This window comes from Agelaius tricolor, unplaced genomic scaffold (assembly GCF_023055355.1).
Source record: "Agelaius tricolor isolate 1412-34295 unplaced genomic scaffold, bAgeTri1.0.p SCAF_6, whole genome shotgun sequence".
Classification (NCBI taxonomy): domain Eukaryota; kingdom Metazoa; phylum Chordata; class Aves; order Passeriformes; family Icteridae; genus Agelaius; species Agelaius tricolor.
Window position 1 is genome coordinate 7,160,063 of NW_027269266.1, and position 24,281 is coordinate 7,184,343.

Here is a 24,281-nt window from a genome sequence, read left to right on the forward strand (position 1 = left end):
AGAAGTGGTCAGCTGGGATCTGCCTCTGTAAGGACCACCTAAGAATCAATCTGTCCTGGGAAAAAACAGTACTTTGACAAACAAATTTTAGTTTCCAATGAACATTAGTTCTTTTGTTTTCTTTTTTTCTTTGGCTTGGGCATTGTTGCATTTACACCACTAACAATCAAGAAAGAAAGCTTGAAAGACAAAAAGAGAGTTATTCAGTAACAGTATTCAAAAAATAGTATTTCCTCAGTTCCCTGAGGGAAAACTTAAATGGTGAAAGGGTGTCTATGAAATTGTCATTATTCAGGCACTTGCCCAAAACCCAATCAAAATGTAGCAAAACGCAGATAGTCTATCCCTGGAGTACTAGAAACACCTGACCAAGTAAATGAGAATATTATACATGAAAAAAATCACTCTGATTCATTCTCTGACTCCAGAGGTCAGGAATGGTGCCACTTTTTCCTCACATGATCCTCATGAAACACATGAACCTTGTTTTTAAAAATAGTATCAGTCAAGCCCTCTCCATGTGTCACACGTGCACTATAGCCTAGGCCAAGAACAGACAGATACCAGAAGTGAATTCCTCTTGCCTTACACCCTGCAGCAAGAGCATCCCTTCTGAAACTAAATAAGATTATGGTTATAATTCTAGAATTAATTAGTTAATGTGATTATGTATCTGCTTAAAAGTTAGAAAAATCCCTCTTTTAAAAAAGATCTCCTCCTGAACTCTTGACCTCAGTGATATGTTGTTGTCATTTTATCGCAAGAGTTCTATTGTCATTTCATTGCAAGGGTTCCATATTACTGGAGTTTTGTACCTCCTTGATGTTTCTTGTAGGCAGCTCCTCCAGGCACTGACTCTTCCTTGTCCTCACAGAGCCAATTGACTCCAGTTCCCCTCAACCAACCAATCCACTCTTTTATAACACTCTTCTTATTGGCTACAGCTGTGGCCTGTTCACATCAGGCCTGCTCCTAATCTTTAATAATTAACCCAGCTGCAACTCTTTAGGGGGATAAGATTACTTTCTATACTACCTTTATTTACTTATATTCTATCTCCCTACGATATGTATTACACTAGTTTGTGTTTTAGAAATGTTGGGAAATGGGCCACTGCCTTCAGGATTTGCATGCTTTCTTTTAAATTTTCAAGTCTGAAAATATGTGCCACCATATGAAGAGCAGTATTCATCTATATAGATACAACAAATCTTTTCTTCAGATTTTTCACAACCTCAGACCACAGACTATGAGGAGTTTAAAGAATACTTTGCTTTTTCTGTTCTTTTTTCCCCCCAAAGTATTATTTTTGTTAATGTCTATTATTCTGTTACACTTATTCCAGCTGAATCTCATCTACCATTGTACTCCTTAATCCTTCAATGTATTTAAATCCATCTGGAATTTTTCTAAATCCTCCATAGTTCTTCCTAACAGAAACAATTTGCCAATGGGGTACCACTAATCTCTGTACACACTGAGGAGCAGCAGTTCATGACAAATCTTTCTCTTCTATCTCATAACCAGCTCTTAATCCTCAGTGACACGCTGCCCCTTGCTCTGTGACTCATTCTCCTTAAAGTCAGTGTGAAGAGCATCCCATTTATGTCCTGTTGATTTGAAGGGTAGCTACAACTTGTGGTTTTGCTGTGACAGCAGCTTTTCTCCTGGGAGAGTCTGATGTATCTCAGCAGAAGGTGCTGAGGGCCTGGGGGTCTTCCATGTGTGGTGCTGCCACGAAGGAGAAGAGAGGGTCCCTGGCACTGCCTCCTGGAGGCCCAGGCTCAGTGGCCCTCGCATACAAATAGGCAGGACTTAAATTGTGTAGCTTTAAATAGCAGCTTATCATCAATGTGGTCTCAAGTCTGTGACCACAGCACTTCTCCATCTCAGAGAAGCTGTAAACAACACTAGGGAAACTTTTATTTTAAGGACACAGTTTAGTTCTTTTGAATTTCCCTTTTCTTTTTCTGTTTTTTTTTTTTTTTCCTCTGCCAAGATTAGTAAATATTTTAACAACCAAATAATGGGAAACTCAGCTACTGATGTATGAAATAGATTGATGTGGAACTCCTTGTGTGCAAATTTCAGTAGTAACTGAGGCATGGGAGGGCTGCTGATGGTCCTGCCACAAACAGATACAGCTTTACCAAGGTTTCACTAGAGTTTTTCACTCCCCTCTTCCCACTGACTCCTGTCTCCTGGGAATTAGCTTCATGGCACTTTTCAGTACACCAACACCACTGTTCTCTGATGTGAAAGGTCATTTACCAAGCCTGGCAACAGCCAGCTTTTGAGCCACACACCTCACAATCCAAAGGAAGGATGCCACATTTGCCTGAGGAGGGAATAAATGGAGAAGGGTGTCATCTACTCCTGCCCCAAGGATGGAGTAAGTGCTCCTGCCACCTCAGGTAGCACACAGCCTGTAGGAAAATACAGGGCAACACAGTGCCATGACGTTGCCATTCTCATCAGGCTGGTAACCACCAGTATAAAGCTATCAACTCCAGCCTTCTCCAGCTCCTATTCCTCTTTTCCTAGACACAAAGGAAGTCTCAGTCATCACAAGAACAATGCATATTATCCATACAATAGAGAAGAAATGGAGACCTTAAAGGGGTTTGCTGCAGGTCATAGAGGAGGTAAGTGCCATGGCAAGGACTACCGGGAACATTTTTAATACCAATTTTATAGTGTTGCCATTAAATTCTTTCTGAGCCAACCAAGGCTAAAAAAGAATTTAGACACTGAAATTGTATTTATTTCTCTTGTCTGGAAGTGCCCTGGGAGTAACTCATCTGATAATCTATAATAAAAGTCCTGGGCACTGATGCTTTAAGTCCATGGTGTTGGAACAGCCTGCCTTGTCTGTCTGAGTTTTTTGTCCATGCTTCAGTGTAACTTCATATATCTTGAAACACACATCTCCAGTAAAGACTTTGGAAGAGAATGCATTTCATGGATTCATTTTGGTTTGAACACAGTCTGTGTCTTATATTAAATTAAATAATGATTAATTTTGTAATGGCTCACATTTATCCAGAATTCATGAGAACAACTAAATAACTTTCAAGCACAAAGCTATTCACTGGATTGTTTGAGAGCTGCCTGACTTCACAGCACTGTTATTGTAATCATTTTAAGGACACTGCAATTTTATTGCATTGGGCTGCACTTTCATTTTTTCATGCTTGTTTCCTCAAAGGCTATATTAGCCATAAAACCTTTTTAAGCTTACTTCTGTTTTGACAGCTCAGCAAATTCCCACTTTCTGTAATTTTTTTCCCTCTTTTCCCACCATCAGTAAGTGTGAATCTAAACCTCTTAATAAAAGACAGATTCAAGTCCAGACCAATTTGTAACACAAATGACACTCGCTAAAAATCAATGGCAGTGGTTGGGCTATGAAGGTCAGAGGAGATAACAGCATCCTGGAAACAGGAGAGTGAGAGAGAAGTTGAGAAGGACCAAATCTCTGGAGTTATAATCAAAGTGTGACACTGTGCCAGCCTGTGCTTGCATTACTTCAAACATTCAGTACCTCCAGCTGTGTTAATAGTAACAAATTCATACAGATGCTTTGTTGCCTGCAGAAGCACAGAAATAATGGCAATAATCTGTGCCATGATTGTGTTGCCCTCCCTTCTGAGGCTGAAATGGACCCCACCAAAGTACTCCCTAATGCATTTTAAGCTGAATGCTGGAAACAGCTACAGGGTCACTTGTCATGCATCCTGAATCTCTGATTGAAAAAAGCCTTGAAAATGTAAACCTGTTCTTTCATATCAAATTACTTCTTCATACAAGTAATTAGTAAATGAGATTGAGGACAAATGATGATACACATTTTAATGCACTTTTGACTTTTAAATTCTTTCCCTTCCTTCATATCTTCCATCTTCCTTCAAGGCAGCATAAAGTCCAGACCAATTTATAATGCAAAATGATAAAGAATATTCAACAATACAGTGTTCAAAAAAAGGAGTTGAAGAAATAAATACTAGTTCATAAAGAGGCTTAAGCACCTCCCCTATGAGGACAGGCTGAGGAGGCTTGGATTGTTCAGCCTGGAGAATGGAAGATTGTGTGGGAACCTCAAGGCAGCCTTCCAGGTCTGAAGGAGACCTACAGGGAAATCAGAAGGGGCTCTTCATCTGGAAGTGTAGTGACAGAACAAGGGGGAATGAATTCAAACTAACAGAGAATAGGTTTAGGTTAGATGTTAGGAGGAGATTCTTTAGTGGGACTCTGGCACAGGCTGCCCAGAGAACTTCTGTTCAAATTTATTCACTGATTTTCTATTTCTGAAATTACTTCATTCTAATTTTTAGTGGTCGAACATTTACATTTTGTACACAAAATGCGAGTTAAGAAATTAAAAAAAAAATAAAAAGGCGTGAAAATTAAATGATGGCATTTTTACATCTCAGGACTGGGCAGAACAGCACTGATGAAAAAGTACTGTCAGATAATAGATTGCACTTTGATTCAGTAAGCTACATTCCCAGGAATCCTGATCTTTGGCGTTCTTGTTCTCCCTCATTTCAAAAGTTTAAAATTCATTACTTTTTCATAACGACCTGAATGGTAATTACCCAAAAAGCACTGTGATATCTTAGAAGAACTGACCATATGTTATTGTGAGATTTTGCAGCATCTCAGGGTTTTAAGGACTCCCACTGTTTATAAAAACAAAGCACAGTCCCCAGCCCCATCCTTAGTTTGGGCATATTTAATGTGCAGCTCTATAGCCTGGAGTCAGCAGAGTGATCTGAACCTGCTCACTGAGAGGTGGTGGAGTACCTGAACCAGCTGCTCTTTCAAAGACCTGGCATGGAAGACCCAAACCTAGGATGCTAGAGTAGCACAGAGGCATGAAAAGAGCAATGAGAGTGTCAGGGAATGCCTGGCCTGGAAAAGCAGGCCAGCAGCCACTCCTGTTCAGCTAAGTGGAGTAATACAGATCTGAGGGAGTTCTTGTGGGGCTACTGAGGGCTCCAGGCACAATCCCAAAATTGCCCACTGCATCAGGACCAGAGTGAATGCTTGCCATTAGTGCAGCAGATTGGCTGGTCACCAGGTACATTAATTAGAAAATTTTCTCTCTATGTTCCTCTAGAGCTAAAAACACAGAGCTGGTCCCAAAGAAATGAGAGGAAAACACGCGCAAAAGCAACGCCCTTTGAGGAGGGAAAGGTGGACACCGAGAAGGACTCTTCTCTTGTAAAATTATCTGCATCAGCAGGTGAGAATCATGTTCTGTCACAATGTATTTCAACAGATTGTGAAAGCACAAAAGCCAAGGGCAGGTGAAGTAGAACAGATTATCATATCTCTGTGCATATAACAGATAATAAAAATATACAAAGCTGAACACATGCATTAAAAAAAAAAGCAGTATTTATTGCTCTCTGTGACAAAGCCAGATTAACTACTGCTTCTCTGTTATTTTCTTGTGGATGAATAGGAAGCATGAAGCATCATTTTCCTATGGGAATATATAATATCAAAATTGAGGCAGTGAAGCAGTAATATGGGGGATATGATCTCTGTCACTTTCTAAGAATCACAAGGAAACTGGAGAATTATAGATGGAAGAAAGATTTCATGTCTAGAAAACTCTAGGGACCATATATAATTATGCATGAAGAGTTGGCAACAGAAAATTCTAGAATTATGTCTCTCTACAGGTTTTGGTGCTGAGACACAAAGACCAAATTGTACCTACTGGATAATTTCACAGGAAAAGATTTTCTACATATGTTATTCAGATAGGGGGTCAAGCTATGTTGTCAGAAGCAAAACCTTTGGCTTTAAAATCAATTATGGACATTTATGGAACTTACTTATGCAAGGGAAGAGTTATATAAGGGAAGTAAAAAATCAGAGATAAAAATTTTACTTTTTCTAATGTCAGCAATGCTGTTCTTTGGTGATTTTAACAGACTTCAGTAGCAACAGATTTTCTGGGTTTTATGTATTTATAATTTCTCTTCGTTTTTAAAGGCAGTTGTAGAAATTAAGTGAAGAATATGAACAAATCTCTTTCCCTTAATAAAGTGCACTTGTAAGTAGAATAATGATTTCAAAAAGGACAGTGAGATACACAGAGAGGAACAAATCAGTTTTTCTTTTTGAATAGATGTATTAAAAAACAAGAACATTCTGTTATTATTTTCTAGAAAGAGCTGCAAAGCCTCAGGGAATATAAAGGCTCAGCTTCTAAGAAACATCAAGATCCAGTAAGTGAAAACAATATCACCCCTGTTTCATTGCTGTAGATATTGTGATTAATTTTTCCTATTTATTTTAAATTTAATTTTTAAATGCAATTAAAATGTTTCCACCTGGTAAGGGAAAAATAATGAAGATCATAAAAATACAAGTATTTAATGATATGCCTAGGAAAACAGAAAACTTGAGGAATAAACCAAGACTTCTGCACAACCCAGCTTCAGGGTCCTAACCCGAATGCCATCCTGAGGAAAGTAATCATTATATGCAAAGCAGTATCATTTATCACATTTGTAAAGGTGGAGAAATAACATCAAGCATTTGCAATTAACCCAACCCTTCAGCACATTAAATGGGTCAGACTAATCATATTCCACAGCAATTTTACAGTATGAACACAAGCCCCATTTCTTCCCAGCACCTGAGCAGAATTGCAGCTACCTCCAATGAAATGCAGGGCCATGCATGCAGCATCCAACTCAGTTAACGTGGTGTGAACAGATTTACAACCCATGCAATCTTACATAGACAGTCTGCAATTGAGAGCTAACATATGACAAAACATGGACTACCCTGGAAATGCCTAACACAACAATGCCAGAAGTTGGCTCACAAGCTGAGAGAGCTGCCATGAGCTGTCTGTGATCTAGTCTTTGTATGAAAAACTTCAAGCACGAGCCCTCTGATAAATCACAAAACAGGATGGGTTGCTCTGCACTAGGTGTCCAAACATGGCTTCAGACAAGCATGACTTGATTTTGAAGCTTGAAAGACTCTGTGATAAGCAGTGGAAAGAGATGAACTTTCAAACTAGGATTTCTTTTAGTGCATTTAAGTCTAGCTCCTCAATCTCATATTTGAGAAATTGCATGCCAGCTTGGCTATTTAAACTGCTGAGCACGCAGAAGCTTACATTTAGATTTACTGGAGGTGGTAAGAACTACATTTTCAGGAAAGTCAGGCTTTAGGTTTCCTCATAAGACACTCAGGAGACTAAACACTGTGTAAATGTTTTGATTGTGGGATCTAGGCCCTTATTATAGAGCACATACTGCCAAACAAATGGGAGAATTGGCATGGTTTTTAACAAAAAAAAAGTTTTCCAAATGTGAAGAACTAGAACTTCAGAAAATAAAAAAAGTCCAAAGGCAAGACTTCTCTGACTAGAGAGCTCACACTGATGTATCCCAACTATAACAGAGATACTTTATAACTATGGCAAGAGCAGAATATAAATTAAAATAACATCCCATAGATTACTTTTAAAAAATAAGATTACTTTGCAATTGTAGAGTTAAAATTAATAAAACATTTCAAAGCAATTACACTGAGAAAGGAAAAAATCTTACACAAATACTCCAGTGGTAGAATAGCCATTTTTTGAAAGAGAAGAGAGTAAACAAAGTAAATCACCAACTTGATTGGTTTCTCAGAATAACAAAGTACTGAAGCAGCACAGTGGAGGATTTGCTGGGCAATTTTCTACACTGAAAGTGTCAATTCATTCCAAAGCTCAGCGCTGATGGATAATATGGATTGGTATGGATTGCAGGGCTGCAACCATCTGAAAGGTCACTTGACAAACACAGCAGGAGTGACCCACTGTTCTTGCATTGACAATCACACTGCCATTTTGACAAGTCTATAAAGTATCACAAAACTTTACTTCAAGTATTAAATGGAAATATTTATCTTAGGTTTGTGGCACAATTAAATGCTGGCATCTTCTTAGCATTTCATGGAGTTCAGTGCAGCAGTGCTAATACCTCCTTGGATCATGCTTGCAAAACCTCAGAAGCTAACAGGGAATGGATCTCCCCACAAATGTCAGCTATCTAAGCAGAATCATAGGATCACAGAATTATTTAGGTTGGAAAAGACTTCCAAGATCATTGAGTCCAACTGTTAACCCACCCCTGCCAAGTCCCCCACTAAATTGTGTCCCTAAGTGACACAGGGACATGCCTTTTAAATACCTCCAGCCATGGTGACTTCCCAGGGCAGCCTGTTTCAAAGCTTGACAACCCCTTTATCAAGTTTTTTCCTAATATACTAATAATCCTAACATAATTTGAACATCCCCTGGTGCAAGTTGAGGCTTTTCTCTCTCAGAGCCTTCCTGCCCTCCAGAAGATCAACACTCCCTCTCTCCCTTGGTTTCCAGCTGAAAACTGACTGAGGACACACTTGAGCCCTTCATCCAGATCATCAACAGAGATGTTAAACAGAACTGGCGTCAGTACTGAGCCCTGTGGAGCACACTGGGGTGCACCCAGAGTTATAACTGTGGATGTAACTCCATTTCCCACCACTCTCTGGGTCTGGCCCTCCAGCCAGCTGAAAACCATTAAAAATGGTAAAGAAGGTAAATGATATTTGTGTATATGAGCTCCTCCAAGAACCAAGAATCTTTGGACAAATGACCTTCTTCAGCAAGTTTCACTGAATAATAACAGACATAATTCAGGGAAAACCCATCAGTGGCAGACTAGCTAGGAGAACACCAGGTAAGATGATACAGTGAAGAATCTCCAGGTTGTGAACACTGAAATTCAGAATGTCTCCCATTTCCCAGAGCTCTGGCAGTTCTAAACTTTACTGCATTTATGAGCCAAATAAGTCTGGATAGTCAAAAGAGATGGTGTCATCATGAAACTCTTTGGAATAAAGGAGTCTTCCAGATTGATATGAGTTAAAAGAGCTGGGGGAAGTAGGGAAGTAGTGCTGAGCTGGGGAAAAACTGTCTTGTACTGCTTCACATAACATTCCAGGGCAGGAATGAAGAAGTGCAGTTAAAGGGTATTCCACCAGTTTCTGGTCTGTGTCTAATGTGCAGCCACATGCATTTCAATGCAACACAGTATAGTAAAAACAAGAATCCTCCACAATCCTATTGCCTTCAATCCCATTAATAAGTTTAAGACAGTCAAAAGAATCAATACATGCTAAAGAAATTTCTGCCTCAGTTTCTCTATGATACTGGATAGTGATTTGAAAGCTCATCCTAGAAATTCCCAGTTTCTCACAGAAGAGGAATCAGGATCACTAATTAAATATAACATTGTTCTACAGAGGGGAAAAGGATGTTAAAGTGCCTACATGGTTCTATAATCTCAAATCCTGTAATGAACTGTGCATCATTAGGGGGCTAAAGTTGCCTTTTTGAAAGTCTAGTATTAAATGTCAAATTCATTAGTGGCATGACCTGAAAGCATTAGGTCTTTCTTTCCAAACCAGCTGCATGTGTGATGTTTGGAGTCCTATATGTGTTATTTTCAGATCAAAATGAAACCACAGAGAAAATACTGTGCTGTATTATTGTGTGTTGTTTTTCTGAAAGAATGACTCAGGCATTGATATTTAGACTACTTTCAAGTCAAATATTTAAAGCTCTCATCCTAACCATAAGCACACTTACTGACATATTGGAAGGTCACTAGAACATGAGAAGATAGAGAGAGGTCTGAGCAAAAGACCTACAAATTTAATGTCTCCTGCAAGGGAGGAAAGGCAACTGTAAGAAAACGGAACTGTTTGCTTGTATTTTCATCAAAGTACTGAACAGGTTCCAAACAGTTTCAGCTGTATTAAAAATCAGGCCTGTGGCATTTTCCTCTTGTACATTCATATTTCACTAGGTGGAATGACTTTATCTTTTCCTCAGTTAAAAATGCCATTCAAATTGGCTGCTGTACTTACTCTTTCAGTGTCACAATATAGCCATATTCTTCCTCCTGAGAAGATTTCACTTCAAGTTGTAAGCCTTGTCCTGTGTTTTTCTGAGGCTTTTCATATGAGTTTCCTTCCTGCATTAAAGTATTCTTAATCCAGTAGCTGGTCTGGCTTGGGTCTTCAGAGTCAGATTCACTGTTCTTTGCAGTTGTCAGCTCCCTTGAGAAAGTCTCACTTTTTACATTTTCCACACCAGCATTTGTTTCTTCTGAGGAAGAAGGGTCAGTTTCTTCAGATTTCTTAGTTTCTGTCTTTGTAGGTTCTTCAGGAATAAGGTCTTTATGCATCTTTTCAGCCAGTGCATTCTCATTCAAGAATCTAATCAGTTTTGCCATGTTCTCCTGTATTAAAATAATAATATTAGTTTTAAAACTAAATACAGGAAGGTTATACTCACCAAACCTGGATATAATTTTTTCAAACTCTTATTGATATAGTAGAGTCTACTCATACAACTGTTGCATGGTCATTTTCTTAATTTCTGTAAGCTGCTAGACTATGTTAAGACCATGCTATTAATTCAGTAATAATAAAGGAGCATAAATTATGCCACTATATTTTTTCCAGTGGTTTCCATGTGTCTGTGTGTCTAAGTATTGACAAAAATGAAACTTTGTTATTTGCTAAGTTAATGAAAAGGAGAAAACATAGAAATGTCCATCAATATTCCTGGGTTGGGCCTGGAAGCTTTCATAACTCTTGGGTCTCACAAGCTATAACACCAGAAAAGGAACAGATATTATATCACCAATTCTGTTTTCCTTCTTCATCTCTAGAAATGGTGACAAATTGTATGTGAGTGATCCAACAAGCTAAAAATATGAGCACAGAAAACCAGAATCTGTCTAATAAATCAACAATAAGCAAATGAGCCAAAGTCAAAACAGGTGCCTGGAAAAATTCATTAGCTAGTTTCATTACATAACTTTATTGCAGCCAAGCATTTGGGAGGAAATGATGGCAAATGGGCACTTTATGCTCTGTGTCACAATAAATTCTATTCAAACATTCCCTATTTAAACTGTCACTAAGAAATTTATACATGAGATCCTCTGTAAGTCTGTTGTGACTACTGCACTTCATTCCGTGATGATTTTCATGTGGGTGTTTAAAGCTCCTGCCATTCTGTCTATGTGTGTTTCCCTTGCTTGGTAGAAGGACCAAAGAGATTTTACTGTAAACACGAGAGGATTTGCCCATTTATGAGTTTTGCAGTATTAGCTTTTGATAGAGTACATAGTAGGGGAAGTTTCACACGGTTTTAAAAAAATATTTCTTTGAAATTTTTCTGCTCCACGAAACTGAGAAAAAGAAAGATGAATATACCTCAAAAATGGCTAAATATTGGACAGCAGTCCATAGGAGTCAAAAGAATCAATACATGCTAAAGAAATTTCTGCCTCAGTTTCTCTATGATGCTGGAGAGTGATTTGAAAGCTCATCCTAAAAAGTCTCAATTCCTTACAGAAGAGGAATCAGGATCACTATATATATATATAAAACATTGTTCTACAGAGGGGGAAAGGATGTAAAAGTGCCTTCATGGTTCTACAATCCCAAATCCTGTAATGAACTGTGCATCATTAGGGGGCCAAAGTTGCCTTTTTGAAAGTCTAGTATTAAATGTCAAATTCATTAGTGGCATGACCTGAAAGCATTAGGTCTTTCTTTCCAAACCAGCTGCATGTGTGATGTTTGGAGTCCTATATGTGTTATTTTCAGATCAAAATGAAACCACAGAGAAAATACTGTGCTGTATTATTGTGTATTGTTGTCTGAAAGAATGACTCAGGAGGAATATTGTAAAAGTAATCTGGATTAAAATGCTAATTTTGGTGTTACTAGCTAGGGTATGAGATTTAATGCCTAGAGATTTTGAAATACCTCATGTTCCCCAGAACCAAGAGCCAAAGGACAGGGAGGAAAAGCATTTTCAAGAACACCTCACTGCTCAAAATCTATGGATTTGAGAAAAACCCTGAATTTTTCTGAAATTTGTGAATCTATTATAAATTCTGTCTATTTAAAAATTACGGAAAGGGGGGGAAAAAGACTTGAGTTTTATTTTTGAATATCAAAACCCATTTTGGTTAAGGTTTAAATAAAGGCTCATTTAATATTTCAATGCATCAAAACAGCATGTGTGCTATTGAAGCATAACTTGAACACAAAAACTTAGAACAAGTCTTCTATTTCAGAAGTGTTTGTCTTTCACTGCACAGAAACCTGATATTCTGAGATGGAACACTTGTTTTGTTAAAATACTGGTACTCTACCTCTTGATCACTTCTCACACTGGCTTCGTGCACTCCATTGTCTGTAGGATATGAAAAGCACAAAAATATAGTTATGAAGGGCAAACATCATATACAAAGCAAAGACTTCTCATAGGCTGCTTTTTAGCAGTGGTCTTTTTATGTGATTTAAACATTGAGACATCAAAGCTGAAAGGGCAGAATAAGGAGCACTGAATAATTTGTTATTGTTATTCTAACCCTGCTTTGATAGCAAATTAATGTGAGATCAATAGACAGTACTTCAAGAGCCAATGTAATAGTGTTATTTTGCTAATTAAGTGTCAAATCATCATATCAGTTTACCAATATCTGAGGAAAAAAAACAGAATGGCTCTAGCTTGCTGAATGGACATTTATGGTAAAGGAAAAGGAAACACAAATTTCCCTCATACCTATTTTGGTGGAAGAAAATTACATACTTCAAAAGATATCATTCACCAAAATCATGTTACAGTTTAACTACAGTGATAATATTCAGTCACATCCTTAATCTCAGTCAAATAACACTGGCTTTTTGCTTTATGAACTGAATGTCATTCATCCTTCTCAGCATGATTCAAGAGAAATCCTCAAGTTTTCTCCTTTTAATCTACAGCAAAATCTGGCAATCAGAATAACCAGAATATCCCTAACTAGTAAGAATTTCAGTATATCACCATGAAAACAGTGAAAATCATTTTTTATGACTTATAGTACACATTTCTGGCATACTAGATATTATAACATTCCTAAAATAGAAAATGGATGAGTAGTAACTTATATTCCACTGTGGTTTTCACTCATTAATGGCAATTACTGTGGCTCCTGAATCTGCATCACCAGGAAAATATGTGTGCAGACAGAAACAAATAACCATAATAACTCTTCTTATTCCCTAAGAAGGAAAGGGAATGAGTGGGTTTGTACCTGTAACTTGTCACAGATTTTCTTCTGCAAGTAACTGTGGCATGTTAAAAAATGATTATCTGTAAAACATAACTTTTTTCTCTGCATATTTTGAAATACATCTTGTAATATAATAATTTCCATTATCATTTTGCTTAAGCATCTCATTTTCAAGAACAGGAAATTAGACCACACAGCATAAAGCAATTCTTATTTCAATATAATTGGATGTGTAGGTTTGTGATCTTGTTTGTGAAGCTTGAAGACTGAGTGTTCATAAACAGATTTTTTTTTTTGTTTTGGTAAATGAAGAACCTGCTGTAAAAAGAAAACAACAATCTAAAATTCCACAGCTTTTGGGAAATACAGAAACTTTCCCTCAAACCTTCTTTAAAACTGATTTTTAGAAGTCTAGCACTAAGGTGAAGCAATAGAGGAAAATCAGGGTAGCTGTCTTTTGCTGTACTTCTAAAATAAATACCTGGTGTATTAACACTGTTTTCCATTAATCCATTCTGAAGCTCTGCCCTTCCTTGAGCATCTCCTTTCTTCATTTGTGCTTCTGTTTTGTCTTCTCTATTTTTTCCAGCATTTTTTTCTGTTTCTTCCTGGATGTCAACACTTTGGATTGCAGTGGCGATAGTATCAGCGATTTCATCCAGTTCTGTTGAGCTGAGATTCTCCACATTCACTTGGTGTTTCTCTAGGTCCTTCAATACGTTTTTAATCAGTGCCTCTGGATCAGAAAACAACACGGGCACAATTAGCTGCATACATCAAACACATGTGCTTATATCTTTAATTTTTCCTAAAAAATTTAGATAGCTTTCCCTTCATGGAGAGTATCTGCTTTTTAAAGGAAGGTGCTGCATTCCTTACAGAAAACAGAGGATTCTTAATGGATGTTGAATTTATGACCAGGTGAATCTGTGCCAGGACAGGGGGATGTATGCTATTATAACCCAGAAAGTCCTCCTAGAGAGAGGGCATGAAATTATCACTTTTTCTTTACAAGAAGAACAGTCTTCCCTAGCCTAAGTTGACTCAAAATACTGAAAGCAAGTTTTAAAGTAGCCTAATTTCTTTTTTTTTAGCTGCAAAACAGTACAAACAACATTACTGTTTCCTGGAGATCAGTTTTCTTTGGTAATTTGCTTTCATAAGTATATCTATATAAGTTATACAGCGTTCTGGGAAAAAATGAGTCAGATATTTTGTCTTTCAATCAAAAAGCTCCTCATCAATTAGAAGGGGATATAAATAAATATACATTATATACATGGATATGTCGAGGACAAAATTTCTAAATGTTAATAATTTCTCTTGGAACGTATATACTTTTTTCAAATACATATTTACATATATAGATTATAGATATAGGTATGGATGATATAGACATATATAGAACTTGTTTTGGTTTGCCAGCTATGAATGTTTTACCAGTCACATTGAGAAAAAAATAACAAAACCAAACAGCCAAACACCTTTGATGTGACAAAAGTTTTGAAGGTAAGGAAATTCAAGGACAATGGGTATTAAAGGTGAGTCAGAAGATGGAGCATAACATCTCACCAGGGAAGGCACTTTTCTGACTGCATTTATTGCATCTCCACTATCAGTCTGCAGAACTCTGAAAAATTCAGCCTAATGTAGTGCTTACTGTAGCACACCAAAACTATTTCCAATCATGCCTCTGTTCTGCTTATTCATGTTGATAAGAAATTTAACATATTTATGCATATGCATGCAAGCAAGAAAACTCTTTCACATAGTATTGTGTAGGAAGAGGAAAGTAAGGGCTGCTCTTACATCTCTGTTGAATGTCTGAATTTACATATAAGCAGTTTGAAGGTGCCATCCCACCTTTTTTCTGAATAGTAACACTATCCATGTCAAGCCCAGTGGTTGGACATCTTCATCATCTGTAAGCAGGACTTTGGGATCATCCTGTCAGCCTTCAGGCTCACATAAAAGTGAATTTAAAAGTAGGGAAACAGGGAAAAACAATGTCATAAGAAGGGCTAAAAATAAGGATTTTTCTTTTTCCTCACAGCAAAGGAGGCAGAAGTTCATAGAGACTAGAAAAGAAGTTAAAGCAGTTAACACTCTTCTGCTTCAGGGAAGAGGCAGTGGAACATCTGTGATTTTGCAGGGAGACAAGCATCAAGGATTATTTTTCATTGGGAATAAGAGGCCAAGACCTTGGACACATCTGTCATTTTTTGAACCCCTCAGTTTTAACTGAAGAGCTCACCATCAGAATCCCAATTCCATCTCAAGGCAAAGACTAATTTCCCCTGACCTGACCCAAAATTCATCGAAAAAAATAATGCCATTTTCCCTTAACTAATTAGTCCATACAAAGCAAAAGAGCTTAAACAGCTTAAATAATAGATTTACTGTGAGTCTGAGAGGGTGTTGACACACAGGGAAGGTGTTTCTTTGATGTACTTTCTTTTCCAGGTAAAAAGAAAACATCTTTCCAATAATCCACCTGGATGTTATCACAAAATTCTACTAATTTAATTATAAAATTCAGTAATATAAAATACAAGCTAATTTTGTAAAATGTTCACTTTTTAGATTTCCTTTAAAAAGCATAGTTATAAGTACACTTAATTGTGACTATCTATAAAAAAAGACAGGTTATATCTGTGATGTTACTTCAAACTGACAGCTGACAAAGATTTTGGTACCACACTGGAATAGCAGAAAGCTTTGTACAGGAAAGCAAGTGCTCAGAAATGTGAATCAAAGATGGAAACTCAATCTGTGCCAAACTCTCTGGGCCAAGATATGCGGAGGCAGCAAAATTAATACTGAAGTTTGATGGAAGCTTAGCAATATTTCAGAGAAAACTTTGAAAAGTCTCCTTCTATTTTATTGTATCCATCCCCTGTTATGAATTTCATAATTTAGTAAAAGCATAGTGACCAAATGCTTTAGTTTAGGAAGGCAATTTACGAGAGCAAATTAATCCAAACTACAACAAAATTTTTAAATACACTTAATCAACCTGAGTTCAAGACACTTTTTCAAGAAGCACAAGAGCTACCTGGCAGAGAGGTGGAGAGGATGTTACACAGAGCAGCAATGCAGAAAACTTAGCTGTAGGAAGAAAACAGTACTGTTGCATTACCACAGGAGCCTTGTGTCTGCTTAGGTATCATTTCTGAACTCATCTTTTATAGAACTATTGGACAATATCTTGACAGAAAAGCCTAAATTATTGAAGCAGAGTTAATAAAATCAGCAATGAAAAGACAGAATATATGTCAGATCCTAATCAAAACTAAAATTTTACAAATAAAACATCATTTGAAGACAAACCTTAAAAGAGAATTATATTTCAGGACATATATAATTAAATGAGTTTTATTAATGTAACACAACTAGATTTTTGTTTATTTCATTTGATTCACAGCCAGCTGTCAAGATCAACTACTGAGCTACTCAACAACATGCAGGCAATGTACCCTTGTCATTTCCATTCCATTTTTTCCAAACTAACTTTTTCTCTTTAGCTATATTCTTAACCCAGTCTTATCTCTCCACTCCATCTTCAGACTCATCTTTAATATCCATTGTCAACAAAAAAAGCAGTCTTAATCTCAAAAAAATGGGAATGGGGGAACAGGGCAAAGAAGAACATGAAAAAAGAACGGCCACAGGCCCTATTCCAGATAATAGTGACAGGCTCAGTACAGGTTCTTGTGGCTCACTAAAACCTCAATATTATGTAGAGAAGCATCCTGCTCCTCTAATACTGGCATTCCTGCCCTGGTCATTGCCACCTGGGCACAGTTCATCAAACAGACTCCTAAATACTGCCTTGACATGAGTAAAACTTTGGCATTATATCTACTTTTTCTGAACAGCTGCAATGTGATTTAAAATATCAAGGACCAAAGGCAATAACCAAAGCCAGTAAATATGAGGAACATCATGTTTTTAGTACCCCAGGAGGGACAGTCACCAAAGTGTCTGTAACAGCCTGGTGGAATGTAGGTCTGCATAAAGAGTCTTGCTAAATTCACATGGCTACTGATATGGTATTAATCCTTGTCCATGGTAAATATGGATATTTACACTTCTTGTTATGGCACTTGTCCATGTTTGCAATAATTTGTAAATTACTGGATAACATTGATAAACAGATAAATATCATTGCATCTGTTTACCAACACCTTTGAGTAATATGATGTATTTATTAAAATCAGAAAATATTGTTGGAGAAAGACCAAATAGCAGATGGATACTGCAATGGCACAGCACTTAAGCAGCACATGTACTTGAACATGCATTACCTGTGCACAGCTTTTATAGTCTCCCACTGACTCCCTCCTAAGTAGACTCAGCAATGCTCAGTCATGTTTCACAGGGCTTGCAAACTGCAAACCAGATTTCTCCCTTAGCTCCAGCTTTGCAACTGATAAATGCAAACTGCCTTTTATCCCTGGAACCATAATGGCAGTAAAAGCATACATGTCCTAGAAGATGTAATTTTTAATATAAGCTCCACCAGTAGAATTCCCTAGTAGGTAACAATAGCACCTTATGCAGGGAAAATAGCTTTTTATTGTACAGCATATAAATGATGCCTCATATTCTGCTGGCACAAGAGTCAAAGCCAGCTTGCCTGATATCCACATGGTATGGGAGCAGTGACTTTGTTAGAAATTCCTCAGTGTGGTCTGCCTTCCTCAACCCCATCACCCTACTGACCACATGTTAGCTGCCTCAGCAGCTGAGCACCATATGGAATGGTGATCCCAGCTTTGCCAGAGAGAGGATGTATAAAAAAATATTTTTGTTCCATAAACATGGAAGTTTGCTATTTTTTAAGACATCTGAATTACTAATTCTGTGACCTTTTCAAAGGAACAGAGAGACGTATTCAGTAATATTTAACATATAAAAAAATCACTAGACTAGAACAAACCACACAAAACTGAGCCAAATTCTAAATATGGCTGGTGCAGAGGAGAGATTAACAATTCCAGTGTTGCACAGTGACTACAAAGGCAGTGCCCACGCACATCATGCTACTCCTAGAGGTAACAACTTCCAAATCTGAAAGAAAAATAACTCCACATTTCCTTGTTTTGTAATTCTCCCTCAGGGAGCCTTGTTAGAGAATTTACCTGCCACTGTTTTGCAGCACTTCTCAGTACTAATCTGCTCAGTACCTTCTGGATTGTGCTCCCAGTCCAGTGCCTGTGTCTAATCCTCTATCAGATGGATCAGAGAACTGAGCACCCCATCCTTCCAGTTTTTTTACAGTTCTGTAGTTCACAGAGTGCAAGAGAAAAAAACAACCCACAAGCCTACAATAATCCATAAACACAAGAGAGATTGGAGAAAGGTTAAAAGCAGAAAGAAGTTGTGTGGTCAAGCCTGGGAAATCTGAATCCAAACCACCTTCATTCCAGTGGACAGCATTTTAAGCAATGAATATGCCAGGGTCCATCCTCACCACTTTCTTGTTGAGATCATTAAGTGGCTCAAAAATACAAAGGAAACCACATTATTTTCTCCTCAAGCAATTCATAATGCCTTCTCTATGCAACAATTAAAAGCAAATGCAATGGCAGAAGTTCCTATAGGGCATATTATATATGAGAAGTCAAAGTAGTACAACCCAATGAATTGTGAAACATGTTATTCCCTGTAAGTGTTAAGCATTTTTTTCCCAGTTGGCTCCTACCAGGAAAGGTGAAGTGGAACAGCTGGAGGATAATGAAACCAGCATGTGCCTAGTTTGTTTTGAGTCTAGCAACAAAATTGTCTAACCTGTGCAAGAGACTTACAGTGCCACCTGGATTTGATTTTACATTATAGTTCATTCCTTGAAACCTATTATCTCTGGGCACCATACCAAGAATGCTTTCACTTCTGAGCATCCTTTAGACTGCAAGCATTATCTTTCCTCTGCTGAAACTCTGACATTTCTGTGTGTTTGTGTGTGTTTTGTTTTTGGAGGATATTATTAAAAGAACAAAAAAAAAAACCAAATCAAAGAGCACTGCACTTTATGGATGATAAAGAAGGATTCAAAGGAACCCTCTAACATATCACTAAAATCCATTGGGGTAGTGCTGACTGCAGTGTAGCAGATATAAGTGCTTGACAATGGCTGGGGATCAACGCTTTCATTTTTCAGGCATCCTACACCACTGGAACAACATCTATAGTTAGATAAGTTTAAAGAAAAAACAAAATTAATCAGAATTATAAAGTCTACACGATCCCCAAGATTCATCTTATAAAGCAGTGCTTTGAGTGCAGCTGAGCATGGGGATGTTACCCTCCATTTTAATTTAAGTATTTGTTGAATTGTCATGTACAGAAAAAACTGTGATCCAATCATTGTTAAACAGCATTATCAAAAAAAAAAGATTAAAATCCAGGAAATGGGTTCTTTTTTACAGAATGTCCAGACAAAACTAGATGCAACCCCACCTTCTTGTTCACCTATCCATGGAACTGACAGACTCCTCCCTTCTCCCTCCGGTTCTGCACCAGAATTCATCTCACAGTTAATTTCTGTGCTTAACTTTGAATTTTACCCGTGGTCCTTGAATTTCTAATTAAATAAAGAGACGTGGAACAAAACCAGGCATTTCTGTATCATCTATATATATAGTGTGGGATGAATGCATAAAACCAGATTTGATAGCAAAGATATACCCATAATTATGCGTTGTTTGTAAAATGCTTTGAAAATATAATAAATTACATAAATGCTATGTCTTACTAAGTGCCATATATTTCTGCACACATATGGAAGGTGGGCTGAGGAATGTGGGTAGATGTTTGCAGGGAAAGAGTAGCTGGAATGGTGAACATGATTACTGTCTTATGGCAGATATATACATGCCAATACTAGGAGATATATCTAATGTCTAATTTTATTTTCTTTTTCTCAAAAAAATTTCAGTAAACATGAGGGAAACTTCAGGTAAGCAAAAAATTGTGGTGGTGTTTACAGGGGACCCAGGATGAGGGATGAGATGAGAATCTTGACTCCATGTTTCAGAAGGCTGATTTATTATTTTATTATATGTATTATATTAAGAAATTATATACTAAAACTATACTAAAAGAATAGAACAAAGGATTTCATCAGAAGGCTTGCAAAGGAAAGGAATGATAATAAAATCTTGTGACTTCTCACAGCCTCAACACAGGTGGCTGTCATTGGTCATCAAGTAAAAACAGTTTCACATGCTGGGTAAACAACTCTCCAAATCACATTCCAAAGCAGCAAAACATGGAGAAGCTGAAGCTTCTCAGGAGAAAAGACCTAATGAAAGGATTTTTCATAAAACACGTCTGTGACAAAAAATAAGTAAATATCAACTTTACCATCCACGATGCTCAGAGGGTCCTTTGGATCATCCTGGGAAGCAGATTTGTGACTCAGCATCTCAGGGGTCGGCCTCAGCGCTCCAGGCCCAGGCCTCGGCTGGAGCAGCTTCCTCATTTTGAAATCTTCCGCTTTCCCTTGGGCAAGAGTTCCATCAAAAGCAGTGCCCTGCGTGGAGTACAAGCTGCCAGCATACACCTGAGAGCCTTTAGTCCTGCTGGGCGGGCTGTTCTCAGCGCTGTGTGCAGACAGGTTCTGGGTGATGTAGGAGTGCAGCGCGGCCATCAGACTCCTCTGGCCCGCTCGCGGCTCCGGCGGGAGCCTGTCCGGCTGGCGCTGGCGGAGCGTCCTGCCACGGGCACCCTCAGGGAGCTCCTGCTGCGATTGGGATGCAGGGGATGGATCTTTGGGGTTCTGCCTCCTGTAGTACCTCGTAGGGTCATTGTAGATGTAGCTCTAGAGAGAGCAGAAGGTGGGCAAGAGGAAAGGGGTCAGAATTGTTTTGGGATTGTTGTTGTGCCAGGATCTGAGGTGGAACGCTCAGTGCTCTACCAGCCAGGAAAACGGTAATTGGAACTGTAATGTAAATGTAAACTGCAAACTTCAAACTGATAAGTGTGCCTCAAACAGGCACTACTACTTAATGTGCAAAAATCCAGTTCATCAAATTATTAGAAAGCAAGAGCAAGAGATTAGAGAGAGAATAACATAACTCAGTGTTGACTATGTGTGAACTATTTGTATTCAGACAGACAAAGGAAATTTAAATCCACTTTCCCTTTGGTTTTTACTTAACCTGTTAGAATTACTATTTTCTCAGATTACTTACCAAAAACTAGCATGTCAAATCAGAAGTGTCATTTTTAAAGGAACACCAAGTAAGTAAAGCAATTTTTTTGCATACATTAAGTACTTTGTTCTAATTTAAATGAAAAATTTTTCCACTAAATTAAATCTCTAATAAATATATCATCTGACACTGTGGAAAAGGAAGTATAAACAATGTTTAAATTGTTTTTTAATTAAAGTATTATTTTCAGGAAAAACACCACAGCAAATTAAACAACAATGTTAAAAACATGTCAATCAAGCTCAGACCACATTTTTACTGAAAAAGTTCTGGGGAATAAAGAGTGGAAAGGTGGGTTTGCAGTACAGTTTTCTATTTTCAGTTTCTATTCTCATGGAAACACCAGATGGACATTCTTTTTACTATCACTTAATCCTAGAGACATTTTTGCTATGATCACAACCTGAAGGCAGGCCTTTTCATTTTTAAGCAAACCATTTCCATCCTCCTAAATAATTTCAAAAATCATTTTTCTTCAGTTCTTGCTAAACACAACTTTGAACTGAGAGGTTTACTTATATCCAGAATAATTCCAGTTAGATTCTTTGTTTATGATTCCATGAGGTTACATCCCATCCTGTATGTGTGCTGCAGGATGGGTCCTGCTTCTCAGCTGTGCTTTCTTGGTTAAACTGTCACACAAACTCCATCACACTGTGGCAACCTTAGGACAGGGACTATTTCAGCTCTCACTGCTATAAATTATTGTGAATCACTGGTGTCCCTGTGCATTGATGACACAATGATTTAGGACAGAGGGAGCTGCAAAATATAGAGGAAGTGAAGATACTATACACTCCAGAGGACAGCAATTAGAAGGATTCAGACAGAAATATCATTATTTATGTATTTGCTAATGTACTTTGTAAAACCCAAATAAGATTGATAAACTCCTCCAGAGATGAAGAATTACTTTTAGACTTTTTCTAGATCCTAATTTCTGGACGATAATTTTGCTTTCCATCTGAACAATTTTATTTCTTCTGATGACAGCCAGTGGATTTTACAATACATGTTCATACCCATTTCTTTCCAAGAGGGTTTTCTTCTCCTTAAGAAATGATTGAAGAGGTTCATTCCACGGTTCCATATCATGATTTAAATAGAATTATGGTATAGGCAATTTTATTACAGAGACAAAAGGCACTTTGGCTTGTGATCTACCAAAGCAAGGCTTTGGATTTCTGTAGTTGGTCTTTAACATAGAAATGTGCTTTTTGAAAGCCAAGAAATTGGGCTGCAGTGAAGCAGTGTCAAAAAATACAGAGCTAGAGATCAAGCAGCTTTGTGTATGAAATATTTCAGTGTCCCCTGGGAACTGTATCAAACAGCAGCAGTGCAGCTCTGGTTCAGTGCTCCAGCTGCAGGGTAGGCATTGCTCTGATCAGCTCCAAGGGGGAGCCAGTTGTCAAAATGCAAGTTGAACGCTGTTTACATGCTTAATAGCAAAGCCTAAATGTGAAAAACTTCCAGTCAGATGCATTTATCTCCCTATTTGAACGGGTCTTTGCCTGGGGTAATTAACTCTTTAATGATACTCACTCCAGAGTGAGAAAAGCTGCAGAGGATGACACAAAGCAGCCCAGGACACCCCGAGCAGTTCACTGAGAATTCACATAAGCTGCCATCTGCCTTCCCCACTGCTGCTCTCTGTGCCTTGCAGCCTTCCAGAGGACCTTCTGGGCTCAAGGGAAGGAAGAACAGGGAGCTGGGAAAGGGAGAAATGCAACCGGGGCAAGAGGATATTCCCCATTCAGCCATGGAAAGGTAAGAAATCGCTCAGTCCAACTTGGTAACTGCACCCCAGTTTGGATCCATGTTCCATATCCAGCTCTCTATTTTGCCTCTTAAGCTTTACTAGTTAGTGTTAGAGGGGAGAAACTACTGGACACTCCCAAACTATGTGAAAGATTAGGGTTAGGAGATGTGGGCTGGCTTTTGATGAGCTATTTAACAAGTCCAAGCACCCTTTAGCATGAACAGATCAGTGATTTACTGTTCTTGCAGACAAGGAGCACATCCACAAAGACAAGACCACCAACCCACCAAGTGGTCATGCACAAATTGGATTTAAGTGTGTGCCCATCCTGGGCTCAGAGCTGCACCTCTGTCAGGGAGGGGCAGCCTCTCAGCAGCTTGACAGGTCACACTTTGGGCAGTAAGGGATGAAATATTAACAGTTCTAATTAAAGCAGAGCACTGATAGCTCAGCAGCCCTTCTGATGTAGTTTACTCTGACTTTAATTAAAGGGGTCTCACAGCTGTATGGCAATCTCCCACTGCAGGAGAAAAAAATCCCCTTCCTTGCTGCTCCCATCTCAAACAAAACACCAGAAGTACATGTGACATGCAAGATGAAATTCAAGTAACATTGCAGCACTGATAAATATAATCCTAAACTATGGGTTTGCCTAAGTGGTATGGGAAAAAAACCATCTAATTTTTACAGAAAAATATAGAACAAAAATATCAGTAATATGTAATTTAGAATCCAGAGACAATTTACATCTCAAGTTATTAATAACAATTGCAGAGCACTGTGATTATCTTATTTGAAGTGGGTTTTGCAAAGCCCACTCCTGAACATGGACATTGCTAGTTTGATTAATGTCAAAATTAAATGGCATAGTCCATGGTTAGTGAAAAGAATGTAAATTCCCATATTGGTGCCTTTGGAGAATCTTCTGACATTATGGAGAAGCAGAGGGAAATATAGAGCTGAAATTTTTTGAAAGAAAATACATTTCTGGATTGATTACACATGACTCATATGAAGTACTGTCAGTAATAGAACAAAAAACCCCACCCCAAACAAACATTAAGTGCAATGTACAAGAATAAAGAATGCACTAGTTACCATATAGATGGTTTGTACTGAGAGGGGTTGAAATACAAGCCCTGGTTGCTATGA

At 38.0% G+C, this 24,281-nt stretch overlaps 1 protein-coding gene across 1 annotated transcript in view; it reads right to left on the bottom strand.

Annotated features, from left to right (window-relative positions):
- PTPRN2 (protein tyrosine phosphatase receptor type N2) overlaps window positions 1-24,281 on the bottom strand; it is a 635,322-nt gene that overhangs the window by 374,311 nt on the left and 236,730 nt on the right. The window contains exons 6-9 of the mRNA XM_071428608.1: window positions 20,520-20,976; window positions 13,633-13,887; window positions 12,246-12,286; window positions 9,937-10,310 (exon numbers count right to left, since the gene is read on the bottom strand). Coding sequence (XP_071284709.1) covers window positions 9,937-10,310; window positions 12,246-12,286; window positions 13,633-13,887; window positions 20,520-20,976 — 1,127 coding nt within the window. The remainder of the gene's footprint in view (window positions 1-9,936; window positions 10,311-12,245; window positions 12,287-13,632; window positions 13,888-20,519; window positions 20,977-24,281) is intronic.